Genomic DNA, 22,021 nt, shown 5'->3' on the forward strand with positions numbered 1-22,021 from the left:
TCCACTCTTGCCACCGTTATTCAACATAGTATTGGAAGCCCTAGCCTCAGCAATCAGATAACACAAAGAAATAAAAGGCATCCCTGGGTGTCTCAGTCCGTTAGTCATCTGACGAGGCTCAGATCATGATCTCATGGTTCACAAATTCGAACCACACATCGGGCTGTGCTGACAGCTCAGCGCCTGGAGCCTGCTTTGGATTCTGTGTGTGTGTGTGTGACTCTCTCTCTGCCACTCCCCTGCTTGTGCTCAGTCTCTTTCTGTCAAAAATAAACATTTTTTAAAAAGTTAAAAAAAAATAAGTCATCCAAATTGGCAAGGAGGAAGTCAAAGTTTCACTCTTCATAGATAACATGATACTCTATATGGAAAATGCAAACGATTCCACCAAAATGCTGCTAGAACTGATCCATGAATTCAGCAAAGTCACAGGGTGTAAAATCAATGCACAGAAATGAGTTGCATTTCTATACACCAATAATGAAGCAGCAGAAAGAGATATCAAGGAATCAATCCCATTTACAATTGCACCAAAATCCATAAAATATCTAGGAATAAATCTAACCAAAGAGGTGAAAAACCTATACACTGAAAACTATAGAAATCTTACGAAAGAAATTGAAGAAGGCACAAAAAATGGAAAAATATTCCATGCCCATGGATTAGAAGAACAAATATTGTTAAAATATTGATACTACCCAAAGCAATCTACATATTCAAATGCAATCCCTATCAAAATAACACCAGCATTCTTTACAGAGCTAGAACAAACAATCCCAAAATTTGTATGAAACCAGAAAAGACCACGAATAGCCAAAGCAATCCTGGAAAAGAAAACCAAGGCTGGAGGCTTCACAATTCCGGGTTTCAAGCTGTATTACAAAGCTGTAATCATTAAGACAGTACCGTACTGGCACAAAAACAGACACTCAGATCAATGGAACAGAATAGAGAACCCAGAAATGGACCACAAACATATAGCCAACTAATCTTTGACAAAGTAGGAAAGAATATCCAATGGAATAAAGACAGTCTCTTCAGCAAATAGTGCTGGGAAAACTGGATAGCGACATGTAGAAGATTGAACCTGGACCACTTTTTGACACTATACACAAAAAGAAACTCAAAATGGATAAAAGACCTAAATGTAAGACCGGAAGCCATCAAAATCCTTGAGAAGAAAGCAGGCAAAAACCTCTTTGACCTCGGCCACAGCAACTTCTTACTCAACATGTCTCTGGAGGCAAGGGAAACAAAAGCAAAAATGTACTATTGGGACCTCATCAAGATAAAAAGCTTCTGCATAGTGAAGGAAACAATCAGCAAAACTAAAAGGCAACCGACAGAATGGGAGAAGATATTTGCAAATGACCTATCAGTAAAGGGTTAGTATCCAAAATCTATAAAGAACTTATCAAACTCAACACCCAAAAAACAAATAATCCCATGAAGAAATGGGGAAAAGACATGAATAGACACTTCTCTAAAGAAGACATTCAGATGCCCAACCGACACATGAAAAAATGCTCAACATCACTTGTCACCAGGGAAATACAAATCAAAACCACAATGAGATACCACCTCACACCAGTCAGAATGGCTAACATTAACAACTCAGGGCAACAACAGATGTTGGCAAGATTATGGAAAAAGAGGAACTCTTTTGCACTGCTGGTGGGAATGCAAACGGGTGCAGCCACTCTGGAAAACAATGTGGTGATTCCTCAAAAAATTAAAAATATAATTACCCTATGAGCCAGCAATTGCACTACTAGGTATTTATCCAGAGGATACAGGAGTGCTATTTTGAAGGGGCACATTCACCCTAATGTTTATAGCAGCACTATTGACAATAGCCAAAGTATGGAAAGAGCTCAAATGTCCATCAACAGATGAATGGATAAAGAAGACATCTCACACACACACACACACACACACACACACACACACACAATGAAGTATTACTTGGCAATCAAAAAGAATGAAATCTTGCCATTTGCAACAACATGGATGGAACTAGAGTATATTATACTAAGCAAAATTAGACCCTCAAAGAAAGGCAAATATCATATGATTTCACTCATATGTGGAACTTAAGATACAAAACAGATGAACATAAGGGAAGGGAAGCAAAATTAATATAAAAACAGTGAGGGGAACAAACCATAAATACAGAGAACTAACTGAGAGGGTGCTGGCAGGGTTGCGCCAAATGGTCAAGGAGCATTAAGGAAGACACTTGTTGGGATGAGCACTGGGTGTTGTATGCTGGGGATGAATCACTGGATTCTACTCCTGAAATCATTATTGCACTATATGCTAACTTGGATGTAAATTAAAAATAATAATAATAACAATAATAATAATAATAATAATAATAAACATTAAAAAAATAAATACAATTTAAAAAGAAGAAATTTTACAACAAAATCCCCTCTAACCACTCCTACCCTCAATCCCTGTCCACTCCTTCAACTTGAGATTTAACCACTGTGTAGTAAGTATCCTTCCAGAATATTCTCTGTATAATTTTACTACATAGAGATGTATTCATAGTAAATATATATAATGCTATTTTGCAGGTAAGGTTTTTGTTTCCATGCAATCCTATCACATGTGTAGCTTCCTGTAAGCACCACCACAATCAAGATACAGATTTATTCTATTTTTACAGAGCTTCTCATGCTAGCCTTTATAGACTCATAGCCACATACACCCCCTCTAATTAATCCTTAACTTTTAGCATCCACTAGTCTGTTCTCCACCTCTATGTTTTGTTATTTTTAAGAACATTATATAAATGGAATCATATAGTAAATAATCTTTACTATAATTCCCTAGACATCTACCCAAGCTGTTGTGTGTAGCAATCATTTTAACTACTGAGTAGTATTTCATGATATGGATGTACCACAATTTGTTAAACCATTCACCCATCTAAGCATGTTTGCATTGTTTTCAGTTCTTAGTATTATGAATTGAGCTACTATGAACATTTTTGTTTCTCTGGGATAAAAAGCCAAGAGTGTAATCATTGGGTCATATGGTATGTGCATGTTTATTTAGTATTGCCAGAAACTGCCTTACTTCTTCTCCTACTAGCTGTAACATTCGTTTTTACCAGCAATATATGAGTGATCCAGCTTCTCTGCATCCCTGCCAGCATTTGGTGTTACCACCAGTTTATTTTAGCCATTCTGATTGTTGGAGTTTCAGTTTGCATTTCCCTAATGGCTAAGATGTTGAATACCTTTTCATGTGCATAATTTGCCATCGTATGTCCTCTTTGGTAAAATGTCTGTTCATGTCTCTTGCCCATTTTATAATTGTTTCTTTATTATTTTATTTTATTTTTTACATTCAGATTTGATAATTCTTTATATATTCTGGTGCAAGTACTTTGTCAGACACGTGCTTTGCATACTTTCTCTTAACCAGTGACTTTTTAAGAATCTGTTTTTGTCAAATTTCTACATGCACATATTTAAGTAGGGAAATAGTTAAGGCTATGAAAATAGTTAAGGCTGTGAAAAACAGCAGGACTGGACTTCTTGATGTCCCCCTCCCTAGAAGCAACCATTTTCAACTCCTTTAGCTGGCTCTTTTGCTATTTATGGCTACATCACTAAATAACATGTTTATTATTTCTTGATTTTTTTGGCATTTATTGCCTTGCCACTATGAAAAATGTAGATTTCCCCCCCTTTTTATTACCCTTCCATTTATCCCTCTCCAACATGTGCATCCCATTTCCTCCAAAACAAGCCCACAATCCCTTATCCCCAATTCTAGATCCAAAACACTGTTTCATAATTCACCCAACCTGAACTCATTTGACAGCAGAACTGATGAGAAACTACTTCTAATTTTATTCCTATTGCTTAATGTAAATATTCATGTTACACTGCAGAAATATCAATATGGTTGAGTAGGGAGTGATAGCTAAGACCCTTCTGGGGATGTTTTGTAATAAACTATGTGCTGTATTACAAAAAATTTTGAATAGCCATTGTATTTCTTAAACAAATTTAAATTCTGAAACATGTTTGGCCCAAGGGTTTTGGATATGGGATTATGGACCTGAATAATTATAATTTTAGATAAATATTCAGTGTTTACATTATTATGACCATGTAAATAAATTCAGAGGTAAGCCACGTTATGTATGATTGATGATACTAATAATGTCAAAACCATGCAGAATTACTTTTATAGATTAGCACATTTTAAATTAAGTTAGAGAAGGATAACATAAACTCATAGAATAGGAATTTTATTTGATGGTTTTCCTATATGTTATTTGGCAGAAATTTAAATTGATCATCACTTCCTTGAAGTGTTTGCTCAAATTACGTTTTCAGTGACACCTTCCCATTACACACTATTTTAAATCACATCCCCCCAGCAGCTTTCTATCTGCTTTGTGCTTTGTCTTGTTGGTATCTGACATGCCATATTTTTTTAGTTATTTGTTTATGGTCTGTCTCCTTCCCACTAAAATGTCAGCTTCACAAGAGGACCAAAATATTTGTTTTCCTCACTACTGTGTCTCTGTCACCTGGAACAGTGCCCAGGCCACAGTAGGTGACATATTGAATAAATGAATTTTGGTGTTTGAAGTGTAGGTATTCGTCAAGAATGAGAAAAAACAATTTTTTTAAGTTATTTATTTATTTATTTATTTATTTATTTATTTATTTTTAAGTGATTTCTATACCCAACATGGGGCTTGTACTCACGACCCCAAGATCAAAAGCCATATGTTTCTTTGACTGAGCCAACCAGGTGTCCCAATAATGAGAAAAAAGATTTTATTCTGGGCAAACAAGTGCCACAAAAAGGAATTTTATTGACTTTTAATTATAATGTTTTTATTCTGACTGATTTTGTCACTATTTTGACTGAGTAATGTTACTAGACTTATACAACAGAATTTTAGTTTCATTGCAAATACTATTTACTATTTCTGTTAAGTCAGAGACAAATTCATTATACTCCTGAATTCATTAGTATAATGCTTTTTAAGGTTACCTTTTGTGACACAGCCATTCAGAACACATAGCAGGTAGAAAAAGATTATACTTTGTGCATTTTGTTGTGCATATTTTGTTTGCATCGACCTTAAAAACACAGAAAATGAAGAGAAAATAATATGTTAATGGTACCTATTGAAAAGCGGGGGGGGGGGGGGGGAGTGATACTGGCAAACTGGCAGATTTTACTATTATGGGTATATAAAAATTCTAATTTAATCTAGCACATTATAAATGTTACTCAATCTCAGTGAGATGACATTCTAACATTTCATGCTAGACATGTGGAGTTTCCTGACTTGCAAACTCTAGTTAAGTGTCCAACCTCTGTCCAGGTCATGATCTCGTGGTTTGTTAGTTCGAGTTCCACATCGGGCTCTGTGCTGACAGCTCAGAGCCTGGAGCCTACTTCAGATTCTGTGTCTCCCTCTCTCTCTGCCCCTCCCCCACTCGTGCTCGCTCTCTCTCTCTCTCTCTCAAAAATACACATTAAAAAGAAAACTATGTTACTTTACAGTAGAAGATTATTAGAAGACCATTTTATTTTTAATTTTTTTTTTCAACGTTTATTTATTTTTGGGACAGAGAGAGACAGAGCATGAACGGGGGAGGGGCAGAGAGAGAGGGAGACATAGAATCGGAAACAGGCTCCAGGCTCTGAGCTATCAGCCCAGAGCCTGACGCGGGGCTCGAACTCACGGACTGCGAGATCGTGACCTGGCTGAAGTCGGACGCTTAACCGACTGCGCCACCCAGGTGCCCCTTAGAAGACCATTTTGGATCATCTAGAACATCTAGAAACATCTGAAAAGTTGTATTACTCTAAAATGTTTGGAAACGGTCTATTGTAGAAATCACTACATTTAAAAAATTATGCACAGTGCATAGTAAGCATATGATGGCCAGACAGTGATGTCCAACAGCTCAAACCAAGTTGTACGGACAGAGAAGTTTTAGAGTAAAGCAAGCAGAATGAGAAAATGACTTTGTTACAGGCAAAGAAGGTGAAAATCTCATAATTTTTTTGGACCAGAGGTCATTTACCACTAAGCAGGAGATACTGATAATATACACGCTGTGGGCAAGGAGAAGGTAAAGATGGGTCTTTTATTTTTTTAATGGCTATTTTTGAGAGAGACAGAGCGTGAGCAGGGAAGGGACAGAGAGAGAAGGAGACACAGAATCCGAAGCAGACTCCAGCCCCTGAGTTGTCAGCACAATGCCTGACACAGGGCTTGAACCCACGAACCTGGAGATCATGACTTGGGCCGAAGTTGGACACTTAACCGACTGAGGCACCCAGGTGCCCCAAGACAGGTCTTTTTGAAAGAGTTGCTTTCATCACCTTGTCTTTGGCTTCTGCAGATGGTCTTTACAGAAATTCTACAAGGGATTCTGCCACAATTCTATCTACAGATCAACAAATCTGCAGAACAAATAGAAATACGTATATTTTTATTATGGATATTACCTTTTTATGCTGTATACCTTGTAAATTCTGATTTTTTTTCAGTGTAAGAATTTACAAGGAAAATATGATTGAGGTATTTATCTAAACAGAATTTATGTAGCATACATTTTCAGAAATGAATATATTTTCTATATGTACAAAATGTTTGAAGATATACTCATGGTAACTGTTTGCTATGGTAATCCATTTTCTAAAATATGCTTGCTTTAAAACTTGCTTACTTTTTGTTATAACTTATGTTCCATATTACATACCATACTCTCTGTACCAAAGCATTTTTGGAGGGATCATAATGCCCTCAAAATACCATTCATCTGTAACAGGGCCAGACCCCAGGTATTCTGCATAAACAATCTTCTTTAATGTTTATGAAATATACAAAATACTTATACATACATAAAAAAACACTAAATTAGATCAAGCCACCCAAAATGTATGAAATTATTAGTTTATTTTTTTTAATTTTTTTTTTTTTAACGTTTATTTATTTTTGGGACAGAGAGAGACAGAGCATGAACGGGGGAGGGGCAGAGAGAGAGGGAGACACAGAATCGGAAACAGGCTCCAGGCTCTGAGCCATCAGCCCAGAGCCTGACGCGGGGCTCGAACTCAGGGACCGCGAGATCGTGACCTGGTTGAAGTCGGACGCTTAACCGACTGCGCCACCCAGGCGCCCCTGAAATTATTAGTTTAAACCAAACAAGAAACTTCTACAATAGATATTTTTTGAAGCATAAGACCAAAGAACATATAACTGAAAGTTATATTGTGATTTAATAAAAGAATATCTCTGGTCTTTGTCCCCCCACTTCTGGCACAAAACTTCCAAAGCCCTTGGAATTTCCTGAGAGATGGAAGTGTGTTATGCTAATAAAGTGACTCTAGAAGCCTCTAGATAGCTCCAGGGTGGGCGCTGGTCACCAGAAAAACCAGCCAGATGATTAGAGGACTAGATCTTCCAGCCACCTGGCCTCCAGGGAGAGGATGAAGCCTGGATATTAATCACAAGACCAGTGATTTTATTAAGCATGCCTGTGTAATGAATCCCTTTTTAAACAAACAAACAAAACAAACCCTGGGACATTGACACTGGGAGAATCCTCCCAGTTGGTGAACACACTGATATGCTGGGAGAATGATGTGACCAGATTCCATGAGGAGAGGGCAGAGAAATGCAAGAGTTGATGGGATTAAGGTGACAATCTGGACAAAAACTGATATATTGGAACAAGCTTTATGTGAAGTGGTTATGACTCTTATCTGAATGAATTATGGGAATGGATATTGTGTCTGGGGAAAATTACCTAGCATTATAAAACAGAAGGCATGTACATCCTTCCTTCAAGCCATATTCATTAAACATGTAAAATGGGAATGAATAAGATTGGCCAGGCCCATGTAATATAGAACAGAAGCTAGGGTGCTGTTAGGGACAAATCCTCCACATAATAGCCACATGTGGAATGTAAACTATGCCTTATCACAAAAGCCCGTAAGCACCTCCCAGACATGACTACTGGGATTTTGAACTAGAGAATTTCCATTTGGAGGAGCAATTACTAGCTTGCTATGAGACACTAATTGAAACTGCCTCTGAATGAAGAACATAAAATAATCCTGAAACCTGAAATATCCAGGATGTCTTGGGTGATATCAGACAAACACTCTAATGAGGAAGGCAGTGCCCAGAAGAGTTCTATAACAAAATGGAAATGGTTTGTGTAGGAACACACCAGCAGGGGAATGCATGGAGTTACACAGCATATTCCTGAGCAGGTGGACTCTTTTCCTCAGGAATGACTCTGGAACCATGTGAAGAGCTGCAGGATTCAATCATCACTTGAACGGTGCCCTGTGAACAGCTCTCAACTGACTAACAAATAGCTGCTCGGCTGATAGACGGCAGTTTCATCATGAACACACAACATGCTGTTTGGAAGGCCACCACTCTGACTAAAAAAGGTAAAACAAATGGGGTTGGTGAGCTGCACTGCATGCTGTTTACCCTTATGGTCAGTCAAAAGGGCAATGGAAGGTTAGCCTATAAAGGGGGGTGCCCTTACTGGGCATGGCCCCATGGAAATCACTATGGGAATCTGAAGGGTGCATTAAAGTGGGCCACGTCAGTGCCCATCAGAAGAACCCCCTTCCAGAATCAGAAGATGATTAGAATCAATGAGCAGATACCCTGGTGTGCTCACTTGAGGTAGCCACTTGGGTTAATGAAGGGAGTGGACTGAAACAATGCAGGGATGGGCCAAATCTAGACATATTCCTTTTGTACCCTCCGAGGCACAAAATGACAACAAGAACTGTTTTGTCTGCCAACAAGAGAGATTTAGAGGCTGCAGATGGCTATGGGGAAGATTCCTGGGGAGTGGGGGACAGCCCTGATACATAGCTGACGAGTCACACTGATCAGACTGATGCCTGTAACCCTGGAGGGCTACAAGTGGGTCCTGACAGAAATAGACACTGACTCTGGGTTGTGCTTTGCTGACCCAGTGGTAGATGCAAATGCTCAGAGTACTATAAAAGAAGTGGAGCGGAAGATATTGCACAGATTTGGACCACTGAATCACATTTCTTCAGACCAAGGAACACACTTTACAGTCCATCATATCCAACAATAGGCAGAGAGATATAGTAGTCTGCCTTTATCCGCAGGGCTATGTTCTGAGACCCTCAATGCATACCTGAAAGTGTGATAAGTACCAAACCCTAAATATACTATGTTCTTTCCTATACCTACATCCCTATGATAAAGTTTAATTTATAAATGAAGCACAGTAAGGGATTAACAATAACTACTAAGGAAATAGAATTATAAGAATACACTATAATAAAAGTTATGTGAATGTGGTCTCTCTCTCTCTCAAACATCTTATTGTGCTGTACTCACCCTTCTTCTTGTGATAATGTGAGATGATAAAACGCCTCCATGATGAGATAAAGTGAGGTGAATGACATAGGCATTGTGACATTAGTGTTAGGCTACTATTGACCTGACAGTAGGTCAGAAGGAGGAATACCTGCTTCTGGACCATAGTTGACCATGGTTAGCTAAAACTGGAAATCAACACCGCAGATAAGGGAGGACGACGGTATCTTCCTCAGGGTAATACTTTGGTAAAGTATTAGAACAGGCAATTGAAACACTGGTTGTCCAAATGGGGAAGGGGGAGATAGGGGGAGGATGCTGGTATGACAACTATACTTTTTTTTTCCTTTCCCATTATCACACTTAACTTTCTTTTTCCTACCTCATACAGTGGTCCCTGGGCCAAGGCTGCAACTATATTGCTGGAAGCAGGAATGATTCCTAAGGAACAAATTGTTTAAAAATATTTATATCAGAATTCCCAAGGGCCTGATGGGTGAGCTGTCCTTTCACTCTATCTGGCAACATTGGGGCTAATGAATCCAGTTATATTGCCTATTGGTAGAAATAGCCCACTAGTCCTGTACCTGTATAACCCTACCCTATATGAATGGGAGTAGACTACAGGGGAGGCCTTTGCTAGACTTGTATTGTCTAGCTGAACCTAAGGTCCCTTTCAAAGGTGAAAAGGTTTGGGTATAAATGAAGAGGAGGAATAGTGGCTAAGAATAAAGGTATGAATAAATGTGTTGTGCAGTGTGAATAAAATGTGTTTCTAATATTAATGCTTGGAAAGAAGCTCAGAGCAAGAGATATTGTCTCTTAACTCAATTATAACAAACGCCTGAAAGTGTGAAGCTGAGACCACTCCTGCTTTTGGAACTTGACAAGACCACATGGAATGAAGCCTGTAAACCTAAGTGCCCTCACTCTGAGAGACATTATGATCATTGTATATGATGATTATTGGACTAATTATTAGAGACTGCATGGGATTCTAGTAATGTGCCAGAATCTTTTGGCTCTTATTTTTCAGTTTATGTCTATCATAATGTGATATGCTATAACCCACTTGGATTGTTGGGAAGATAATACTGATACAGATAACCATACTGGGAACTTGATCAATAGCTCCCTATCCTTACCCCACATTGATTCCTCTAAATGTTGCTACATTTTTTATGCTCAGTTAGGTATGTACCTTTGCCATAGAAGATCCTATGGTCAAAGAGCAGGGGATGGTCTGAATATATCTGGTCTGAGGTGGGGTGTGTAGGGGGTGGGTGGTACAGAGCTTTCAAAATCTTTGAATTTCCTGAGTGATAGGAGCACCTTTTTTATGCTAATTAGGTGACTGTGTGTGTGTGTGTGTGTGTGTGTGTGTGTGTGTGTGTGTGTCTTTGTATGTCTGTGTTATGGAAGCTAGATAGCTTCAGGATGAGGACCGGTCAGCAGAAAAACCACATAGTTAGAGTGCTAAAACTTTCAACCACCTGACCTCCAGGGAGAGGAAGATTTCAATCACATGGGCAGTGATTTAATTAATTGCACGTATGTAATAAAACCCTGATAAGAAATCCAGAACAGCAAGTCCTACAAGAGCTTCCCGATTGGTGAACACATCAATGTTCTGGGAGGATGACGGTCCTAGATTCTCTTCTCTCTACAAAGAGAAGGCATAATGAAAAACTCTATGCCCCAACCCCATCCCCCACCCCTCCCAGACCTCACTTTTCTCCTAGACTTTATGCATCTCTTCTGCTTGGCTGCTCCTGAGTTATATCTTTTATAATAAAACTATAATTAAAAGTAAAGCATTTCAGTGAGTCATTCGAAGTACCAAGCCCAAAGGGGGCATGGTAGAAACCCCCAAATTTGCTGCCAACTCAGAAGTGTGGGTATCCTGGGGTCCCCGCATGTGGCTGACAATTGAAATAAGAACAGTCTAATTGGGAATGCTGTCCTCTAACTTATGGGACCTGACACTGACTCTGGGTAGTATCAGAATTGAATTGTAGAACACCTTGTTAGTATCCGAATTGTTAGAATGCAGACATTTTTCATAATATTTTTTAACTATTAAAACTGTAGTAAAATAAATATGATATAAAATTTACCCTTTTAATCATTTTTTCTTTTTAAACTGTTTATTGAAATATAACATTATATAGAAAACATTAATAAATAAGTACAACTTATAAGTAAACTGCTCAATCATATTTCACAAACTAAACTCACTCTTGTACCCAGCATCTGAAGAACAGAATATTTCAACATTCCAGAAAAGAAAAGAAATATGTTGAAAAGACAAGAACATTTTCATAAAATAAATATACATTAATTAAAATGAAAATGAGAGAGGTAATCATTTTCCAGTGAATATGCGTATACCCACTCTATAATATGCCTCTCCAAAATTTACATTATGGAGGACTTTCTAAGGAGTATTTGGGTTCATGTTCAAAAGCTTCTGTGGCAATATTTTAGGACATACTGAAAGTAGTCAAACAGGTTTATCATTTAAGGAGATTGTCACAAATTCAGACTCCAGGACCCTAGTGAGTGAACATTCTCAAGTCAGGAGAGTAATGAGAAAAATATTTCTTGTCCATTCTAGATATATTTCTAAAATTATGGTGCAGATATATATATAACTTACCATTTTAACCATTTTTAACTGTACCATTCGGTGGCATTAAGTATATTCACAATGCTGTGCGATAATCGCCACTGTCCATTTCCAGAACTCATTCATCCCAAACAGGAATTCTGTTCTCATTAAACAAGAATGCCCCATATCCACCTCCCTCCAATGCCTGGCAACCACTATTCTCCTTTCTGTCTCAACGAACTTCCCTATTTTAGGTACCTCATATAAGTGGGATCATTCAGTAGTCTGGGTTATTTCAGTTAGCATTATTTTCAAGGTTCATCCATGTTGTAGCATGCATCAAAATTCCTTTCCCTTTAAAGGCTGAATAATATTCCACTGTATGTATATACCATATTTTGTTTATCCGTTCATCTGTTGATAGACATCTTTTTTTTGTCCTTTTTGCTACTGTTAATAATCCTATGAATACTGATGTACAAATGCATGTACTGTTATACATTTTCATAAATCCATCCTCATGTATTTTTGTTGCATAAGTAAACTTTTGGAACATCTTATGATTTAGTGGTCAAATAAAAATTAATGCTATCATACATTTTAAAGGGTCCAATGTTTTATTATGAGCATTAATATTTGTTCATGCTGATGATTCAGGGATAAAATAATGGACAAAAACTGGAATGTAAGCAATACTACATAGGTGTATCATAAGTATATGAGAATATTTTGCTAATTATTGGACTAAACTATATAAAAGATGAAACTGCATCAATTATTTTGTGCTTAGTCTTTCTGAATGTATTTTTAGTGGTAAATACACAGCAAGTACTTATACTTAAAGATTCTGCCTTTTTCTTTAGCAATAAAAATACAATTATCCTTGGTTAATCAGAATGTTTCAAAAGGTAAAATTTCTTAATGGTAAGCAAGGATTAGTGCTTTAGACCTATATGCTTGCTGGACTGGCTGCTTGATGATTGCTCTCGTTCTTTGGTAATTTCCATCTCAATTTTGGCTTTGATTTTCTCCCAATCTATTTGGAGCTGCAAAAGAAGAAAAGAAGAAAAATACTGATATAGTATAACACAGTTTTGCTTGATCCAAGGTAACCAAGAGTAAACAAAAAATAGAATGATGGCTTCTAAATCACTAGAGAAAAAAGAGAGCATGAAAGACAAGTTAAGGGGCGCCTGGATGGCTCAGTTGGTTAAGCATCCGACTTCGGCGCAGGTCATGGTTTCCAGGTTCGTGGGTTCGAGCCCCGCATCGGGCTCTGTGCTGACAGCTCAGAGCCTGGAGCCTGCTTCAGATTCTGTGTCTCCCTCCCTCTCTCTCCCCTTCTCCCACTCACTCTCTGTCTCTCTCTGTCTTTCAAAAATAAACAAATGTTAAAAAAAAAAGAAATAATGCTTAAATAAAAAATACCTTTAAGAATAAGACCAAACAAAACAATTACCACAATTAAAAGGAAAGATTCTCATCATGATTCAAAACACCAAAATCTAGTTGTAGCTGTTGATAAAACTACATCTAAATAGTCTCATGGAGCCTTCAGATTCTGCATAGGTGCCTCAGGGACAGGGGGAGAAGGTGGACTGTTCTCCTCCAAACAAGAGGAAAAAAGGACAGGGCCCTAGCCATGAGGCCATGTTTCAAATGGGTTAGCATTTTACCTTTTTTTTTTTCACTGAGGTTTCCATTAGAGCCTAGGTATGAGTAAGAATAGGGGAGCGTTTGCTTCTCCTGAGCATACTCTGAAAAAGGGACTCCTTTACAACTATTAAAGTAATACAGACATGGTGATGGTTTAGACAACAACAAAAAGATATTAAAGAAAGTGCAGTGCATAATCAAGGCTGGGGGACATGTAAAAACAATCACTGAAAAGTACCATTTTTATGTTTCCATTTTTTTTAATCTCTATGCCCAACGTGGGGCTCAGACTCAAAACCGGGAGATCAAGTCACATGCCCCACTGACATGGGGCCATTTTTCCAGCCATGCCTTCTACCCTGCCTTTCCCCTAAGCTGATTATACTTGCTGTTAGCTTTGGACTCTGCCCTGACATCTGTGAACAATTTCTTTAGGAAAAAGCATTCTATTGTTTAGAAAAATTTGGAGATGACTACTTTAGGAATGTGTGCTGTCCCAGGCAAGGTACAGAAAAATTGGGTCCTAGATTAACCTAATTCCGATTTACAATGAAATAAGCCCCAACCCCTGAGACTGAGCCAAAAGTGAATAGGTTTTCATCTTCATATAGGGGAGTTGAGTGAAATAAGTAGCATTAAACCAGACTTAGGTACTACTTGCTGCCTGAGCAGATTTATTTTAAGTAACTGGGAGATAAGTTTAACCTTATCAGGGCTTTGTGCCTCTTTTATGCTGGAAGTTGATAAAGTATTGGTTCTTTTTTATTTCAATATCTTTCATCTAAATTTCTGCATGGTAATTTGTGGATATTTTGGCCACTTTAAAAAAGAGATAATTCCATATACTAGTCTAATAATATATAAAATGGATGAATTAAAAGAATCCCTCTCACTCATAGAAGATGAATGTCTGTGGTAAGATGCAAGTGACCGCTCACTGAAAGGCAGAGCAAATGTTAAGACTATTTGAAAGACCCATTTTCAATCAGGCCAGAACTTGATATTTTTAAATGGCAAAACACTCTATGTCTAACAAAACATTTGCAAAGAGAAAGACAAAACTTGATAAATGCCTTGGCCTTCTTCCAGCCTTAAATTGACTTACATATGTTTCTCAGATCAATCACAATAAAACCATATATTGACCGTACACTGAGCAACTGTTGCTCTGTTGTACCAGAAGTCCATCAAGTAAATTGATGCCATCTATTCTATCACTTGTTAGAGTACAAATGAGGGAGCCAGTTGATAGTTATCCTATTGAAAATGAATGCTTCACTTTCACTTTGGCATTTATCCAGTTTTAGAACAGTGTTCTACTGCTAATTTAGTTCTTGGACTAGAATACTTTTACTAGTGGGTTTTAGATAAGGATGTACTCATCATGACAGCTTTCAAGTGACTGATCTCTACACCAAGACACATCTTTTCCTATTATAGGGTGTGTTAGTACTATTTGGCACTTCTTATTCTAGTCCCTGGTAAATTCTTCTTATTCACATAGAAGTAATTTCAAAATCATACCAAATGGCTTTCCAGAGAATACAGTGGTCATCAGACATGAATTTGCTTAATCTCCTTCTTCACACAAATTTACCTACATTTGTATTCATCTCTCTTTCCCTTCTGTCTCAGGCCGACCTCGTCACATACATCCCTGATCCCATCTTCTTCCACTCCCCTGGGACATCTGCCTTCAGTTATATTACTCACATTTTCAATTTCCTTGCTACACTGGCTGCTGCTCATCATCCTTCCCCCTCAATTCTGTCTCCCTGCAAACTACCACCCTCGTTCTTCTTCTCATTCCTGACTCTCATTTTGTCCTCAGAACACGATAATGTGACTGTGCTCCTACCACACTTCATGAACTTTTCACTAAAGCCACCATCAAGTGTTTTCATTCCTCATCCTACATATGATTCGATTACTCATTCAATAAGTATTTAGTGCTTACTATACGCCAAGGATTGTTCTAGGTGCAAGGCTTCAGCAGTGAATTAATTGATAAAAATCAGTCTTCATAGAAAGATAAGCAAAGACAAATAATAGTGGAAGATATAAAAATATATAAAATGTGAGAAGTGGTAAGAGTTTTGGAAACAGCGAAAGGAAATACTGAGTGCCAGGGGTGGAGTTGGGGGAAGGGGGTGTTGCATTCTTTTTTTAATTTTTTTAATGTTCATTTATTTTTGAAAGAGACGGAGACAGAGCGTGAGCAGGGGAGGGGCAGAGAGAGAGAGGGAGACACAGAATTGGAAGCAGGCTCCAGGCTCTGAGCTGTCAGCACACAGCCCGACGCGGGGCTCAAACTCATGAACCATGAGATCAGGACCTGAGCTGAAGTCACATGCTCAACCAACTGAGCCCCCCAGGCGCCCCTTTAAAAGCCTGACGTGGGGCTTGAACTCACAAACCGCGAGATCACGACCTGAGCTGAAGTTGGGGGCTTAACTGACTGAACCACTCAGGTGCCCCTAAAAATATATAAAATGTGAGAAGTGGTAAGAGTTTTGGAAACAGGGAAAGGAAATACTGAGTGCCAGGAGTGGAGTTGGGGGAAGGGGGTGTTGTATTTTAAACAGAGTGGTAGGAAAAGATGTCCCTGAGAATTTGACGTGAAGACCTAAAGGAGATTAGTGAGTCCATGGGAATATCTGAGGAAGAGCACACTGACAAAAGGAAGGAAAAGGTCCTGATGTAGAAGCATTCCCTAGATCTTGCTGACCAAAGTTCTTTGAAAAATCTCTGACTATATAATACCATTCTCTTCTGGTTTGTGCTCTCCTTTCTCAATGTTCTCAGTCTTTTTTTCCTCCTGTTTCTTTTCCCTAGACAACCTCTTTTTTTTTAAGTAATTTATACTTTGTTTTACTTAATTTTTAAAAAATTTATTTGAGAGAGAGAGCATGTGTGCATGTGAGTGGGGGAGAAGGGTAGAGGGTGAGGGACAGAGGGAGAGAGAGAGAATTTCAAGCAGGCTCCACTCTCAGCATGGAGGGGACGAGCCATAATCAAGAGTTGGACGCTCAACCAACTGAGCCACCCAGGTACCCCTCCCTAGGTAACCTCTTAGCTGTTAGTATTTGTATTCACCAGGATTCCAACCACAACTTTTTTATACTTTCCTAGGAGATGACATCAACTTTCATACTTTCAACTATGCCTACATGGTCATGACCATAAATTTATTTATCATGCCCTGATTCCTCTTTGTCAGTATCCTTCAATGTTCACAATTATATTTCCAATTGCCTATTAGATATCTCCATCTGGATATCCCACAGGGACTTCAAACAAAAAAAAATGTATATTTTCATGTATTCAAACTCAAAAGGTCTAAAACTTGTATATTCTCACTGTTCCTTATCTAGATTAATGGCATCCCTCTCCATCTACCAGTCAACCACACCAGAAATGTTGAAGTTGTTCTCAAATGTCTTGCCTAACCAACCTAACTACCACCCCAACCATCTCCTGGTGAAACTATTATAGTAATCTCCTAACTGATCTCCTAGTCACCACCCTTACCTCTGATCCATCTTCTACACCAACAGGTATCTTTCAAATCATTCTCTTGATTGCAAACCTCCAAGCCTTCCCATTGCCTGCATTATGAAGTCTATTCTCTTAACATGGTATTAAGACCCTCCAATGTCTGTTCCCAACCAATATTCCAACTACTCAGTACCCAGGATCCAGAGCAGTTACTAGGGACTCCTTCCCATTCTTTCAAGACCTCACACATTTGGTCTTATTATCATATATATCCTTTAACACTGATAAAACCCTACTCAAGATAATTTTGTGGAAAACTCTTTAGTTTCCATTTATTTTGAGGAATCAGGATTTTAAAAGGGAAAAGCAATCATGTTACCTCCTTTTAATGACTTCACATATGTCTTAGCATAGAGTCCAAAATCCTTAATTTGCCCTATGAAACCCTCAAGTTAATCTCCCTTTTGTTCTTTACTGTTTCCCATTTAAGAGCTTTCTCTCTGCCTAGAACATGCCCACCCCCACTTCCTCTCCCACCCCAAATCCAGTCAGCTTCTACTATTTATTCTTTAGAGTTCAGCTCAAATATTGTTTGCCTTGCTTAGAAAGTCTTTGCTAATCCCCACCACTCTAGATCAGGTTCCCTACACATCAAGTTTTTTTTTAACGTTTATTTATTATTTTTGAGAGAGAGAACGTGAGCGGGGAGTGAGCAGAGAGAGGGGGGAACAAAGGATCTGAAGCAGACTTCACACTGACAACAGACAGCTTGATGTGGGGCTTGAACTTCTGAACTGCGAGATCATGACACGAGCTGAAGTCAGATGCTTGACCAACTGAGGCAACCCCACCCATCAAGTTTTATAGCATCTTCAAGCCAATGATCACAATTGAAATTAACAACTGTATAATTAACTATAGCTTCCACTGAATACAAGCTTCATAAAGCTGGGGTCAGTGTCTGCCATATTTACTTTTCTATTTGAAATAGAAGGGGAGTACATTGTCTGCAGAAAGTACTCAATAAATATTGAATGAATAAGTAACTACCTACCAGATGAACTATCATCTACCAATATATATGTAGATACATAATAGATATAGATGTAGATACCTATATATGTAGATACATATATAGATATATATGTAGATATATATGTAGAGACATATAGATAGATACATAGATATATATGTAGATACATATATAGATACAGATATAGATATAGATATAGATAGATACATATATAGATATATAATCATAAGATTACAAGGCCTTAAAACCTGCAAAAGAGCTCAGGTAGTAGCTATGCCTAACATGGTTTGTCTGAACTAGAGTGCTGGCTCTTCTGCATCTTCTTCAAAATTCTATACTTTCTGAAAGTCTGTTCCCAAGTTGTTGGTTTGTTTATATTTCCACTGTTTTCTTTCTCCTAGAATAATGTTTTAAACATTTCTTGGTTCTTCTACTTTTCTTCTTGTACACAATATATTTGGTAGATTGTATATTCCTCAAGTGAATTTTATTGGCCGACTTACAAATTATTTTACAAATATTTACTGTTGTAGACCAGGTACAATGACTCTAGTTGGGATCTTAGAAGACAGTCCACCTTGTATAAATCCCAGGTTTCCATATTTTAAACTAGAAATGCCCAAATAACATTTCAGGGCTCATGAATACAAACATATATGAAACTTTTGACTTCGTATAAGCTTCCACATTATGTACTATGAACCCACCAGAATTCACTAGATATCTAGAATAAATTTCTTAGTTTTTAAAAATGCTCTCTTAACACTTAGCAAATAAAATGTTTATATAATCAAAATTTTGGCTAAGGTAGATAAATAGTGGGAAATTTTTGAGTAAAAAATAATTTTCATCTTAAAATACTGCTTTATAATTTCTAGTTAGCTTCCAAATTACATTTATGAGGAAAAAAAAGGATACTAGAATGTAGGACCATAGGTAGTCAAAGTAACCTATATAGTTTCAGGATTAAAAAAATCTCTGAAAATTTCTGCCACTCTTGTGATTGAAGTATTACATTTTGGTTAACAGTTGACTACATAGATAATAAGAAAGAAGATAAAAATGTTAAATTTTTACTATCTAAAATACAATTTTAATTATAATGATGTAATAATTATAAATTACAATAATTATAAATTTGTGGGGAAGAGTTATATTTTCTATGTCCTCCAAAGCACCTAATGTGAAAATACTGAAAAATATATTGATGGCAAGGATGATGAAGAGGAAGCAGAGTAGTATGTATCTGCTTAAAATTATGCCATAAAGTAAATTTAACATGGGTGCTCAGTTTTAACATATCATCATATTTTCAAAACCATGACAAAAAGATCAGGTGATTGGTGATTCTCTAGGCTGCTTAGCACTGTAGGGGTGATGGCTGCTGTCCTATTCTGTGGATTAGAGTGTAGGCCTCAGAGGTCCCAGGGACCCTGAGTTTGTCCCAGTAGTAGAGCAAGCTCTCATAGCCCAAACTCCTAGAGGATTCATTTTTTTTTTTTTTAATTTTTTTTTTTCAACGTTTATTTATTTTTGGGACAGAGAGAGACAGAGCATGAACGGGGGAGGGGCAGAGAGAGAGGGAGACACAGAATCGGAAACAGGCTCTAGGCTCTGAGCCATCAGCCCAGAGCCTGACGCGGGGCTCGAACTCACGGACCACGAGATCGTGACCTGGCTGAAGTCGGACGCTTAACCGACTGCGCCACCCAGGCGCCCCTAGAGGATTCATTTTTAATAGTGAAGCTTCAAATGAAACAAATAGTCTGTGGAGCATCTGTAAAATACACCTCTTCCTACCAAGAAACAGACAGCTTGTGTCTGTCCTGGATCTAGATGCTGAAGTTGCATTGCAGAACTCCAAGAATGGTTTCAAAGGCTTTACTACCTTGAGAGCTGTTCTGAAGTCCAAAACTGCAGATCATGACACTCAGTATTCTAAATATGGTGTGAGGCAATAGAAAATACATATATTGGTCGCTGCTCCCAGTTTCTGGCAAAGAACTCCTAGAACTCTTGTAGTTTCCTAAGTGATAACAGCACTAGGAACATCTTTTGTTCTAATATTTGGTCTTTGACCTCAGTTCCTGACACGGGGCTTTCTGAGTGATAGAAGCATCTTTTGTTTTAAAGAGACAACTCTGGGAGAGTCCTTGGATGGCTTCCAGATGAGGGCTGATCACCAGAAAGACCAAGTCATGATTAGAAGCTAGGAATTTTCAGTCCTGCCCCCATTCCCTTGGGAAGGAAGAAAGGTTGAAAATGGAGTTAATGGCTGATCATGCCTATGTGATGAAGCCTCGATAAAATAGCAAAGTACAGGGTTCAGAGAACACCTGGGCTGGTGAACACATCCACACTGGGAGGGTAACACACCCCAACTCTGAAGAGACAGGAGCTCCTGAGGGTAGGACCTTCCCTGACCTTGCCCTAAGTATCTTTTCATCTGGCTATTCATCTGTACCCTTTATCATATCCCTTAATAAACTGGTAAACATAAGTAAATGTTTCCTTAGTTCTGTGAGCCACTCTAGCAAACTAACCAAACCAGAAAGGGGGAATGGGAGCCTCTGACTTATAGCAAGTCAGTCAGAAGTACAGGTAACAACCTGGACTTGTGACTTGCATCTGAAACCTAAGGCAGGGGTTACTGGGACTGCAGATCTATAGCTGGTCAGTCAGAAGCACAGGTGATAATCTGAGCTTGTAACTGGCATCCGATGAGGAGTGAGGGCAATCTTGTGGGAATGAGCCCTTTACCTGTGGAATCTGATACTATCTCCAGTTAGGCAGTATCAGAGCTGAGTTAAATTGTAGGACACACGGCTGGTGTTGGACACTGCTTGTTGGCATGAGGGGAAACCTCCACATGTTAGGTGACCAGAAGTGAAGTGTTCTGTGTGAATAGTAAAGAAGACTTACAGGTGAAAGACTCATAGCAGGGAAGAACTGTTTTTCCCTACATAAGAGGAGAAAGACTGAGTTTATCAAGTCATATGATAAATGTATAATGTTGGCTTTAGTAGAAATTGTAGGTACCTTCTTTCCTCTTCCTAAGGTTCCTCTAATTTACTCTGCCCTTTAGGACAGGTCAGAACATTCCATTTTATTCCATCTCCAAGGAGCAGCACTCCCACATAGTCTACAAGCTCCACAAAAACAGAAGCCATATCTGACTCAGCATCCAGCATAATAATACCTGGCCCAGAGTGAGCACTCATAAACATTTTTTTAATAAAATGAATAAAAGGCTGAGAAAATCAACTGGTTCACAGAGGTGGGAGGAAGGTTGCCCCTGTCTTGGGACTGTAAGTCTCTTGGGTCTGCATGGCTAGAGGTGAACTCTCTTTCTGTAGCCTGAGCCTAGATGGATCTAAGCAGGTAGCTACAATAGTCCTGCTCTAGGCACTTGGGCAAAATGCACATGGGCTGATACATACTGGAATGACTTTCTTCTAATTATAGTGATGAAACCTGAGATTCTGGTAGGGATTTGAGAGGCAATGGTTTAGCCTTCTTTGGTTCTAGACAGTGAAGTCTACCTGGGCTAGGCTCCACTCTAGGTGCAAACTAGCTCCCTAGAATTTTGCAAAGTGACAAAGTATCCATTTTCTGGCCAATGCCCTCTGTGCTTATATATTTCCCCTGGAGCAGAAGGGGCAGCTGGTGGAAGACAAAATTTAGGAGTTAGAAACCTTTATCCCAGCCATTTATATTGTTTATCTAAAAATATCAATTAGCACCCAACCTTAATACAAATTAAATACGAAAACAGATTTGAGTTCATCAAAACATGGTTTTAAGATTCCAGAAAAAAATCAGTAATATAATTATATAG

The 22,021-nt window shown here is 38.3% G+C and overlaps 2 protein-coding genes across 16 annotated transcripts in view; one reads left to right on the top strand and one right to left on the bottom strand.

Annotated features, from left to right (window-relative positions):
• CC2H3orf80 (chromosome C2 C3orf80 homolog) overlaps positions 1 to 22,021 on the top strand; it is a 69,747-nt gene that overhangs the window by 20,804 nt on the left and 26,922 nt on the right. For 5 of the 11 annotated variants that reach the window (XM_086674622.1, XM_086674624.1, XM_086674621.1 and 2 more), the window contains one exon: positions 8,299 to 8,466. The gene's annotated coding sequence lies outside the window, so the exon portion shown is untranslated. Of the gene's footprint in view, positions 1 to 8,298; positions 8,467 to 17,026; positions 17,210 to 21,268; positions 21,393 to 22,021 lie in introns of all 11 variants that reach the window. The other 6 variants (XM_086674629.1, XM_086674631.1, XM_086674628.1 and 3 more) reach the window with 4 other exon arrangements.
• Positions 12,591 to 22,021, bottom strand: part of IFT80 (intraflagellar transport 80) — a 143,652-nt gene continuing 134,221 nt past the window's right edge. For all 5 annotated transcript variants that reach the window (XM_086674611.1, XM_086674610.1, XM_086674609.1 and 2 more), the window contains one exon: positions 12,591 to 13,042. In XM_086674611.1, coding sequence (XP_086530737.1) covers positions 12,932 to 13,042 — 111 coding nt within the window. In that variant the 3' untranslated portion in view covers positions 12,591 to 12,931. The remainder of the gene's footprint in view (positions 13,043 to 22,021) is intronic.

Source organism: Puma concolor, chromosome C2 (genome assembly GCF_028749965.1).
Source record: "Puma concolor isolate L17-30 chromosome C2, mPumCon1.1.hap2, whole genome shotgun sequence".
In the NCBI taxonomy this organism is placed as follows: Eukaryota; Metazoa; Chordata; class Mammalia; order Carnivora; family Felidae; genus Puma; species Puma concolor.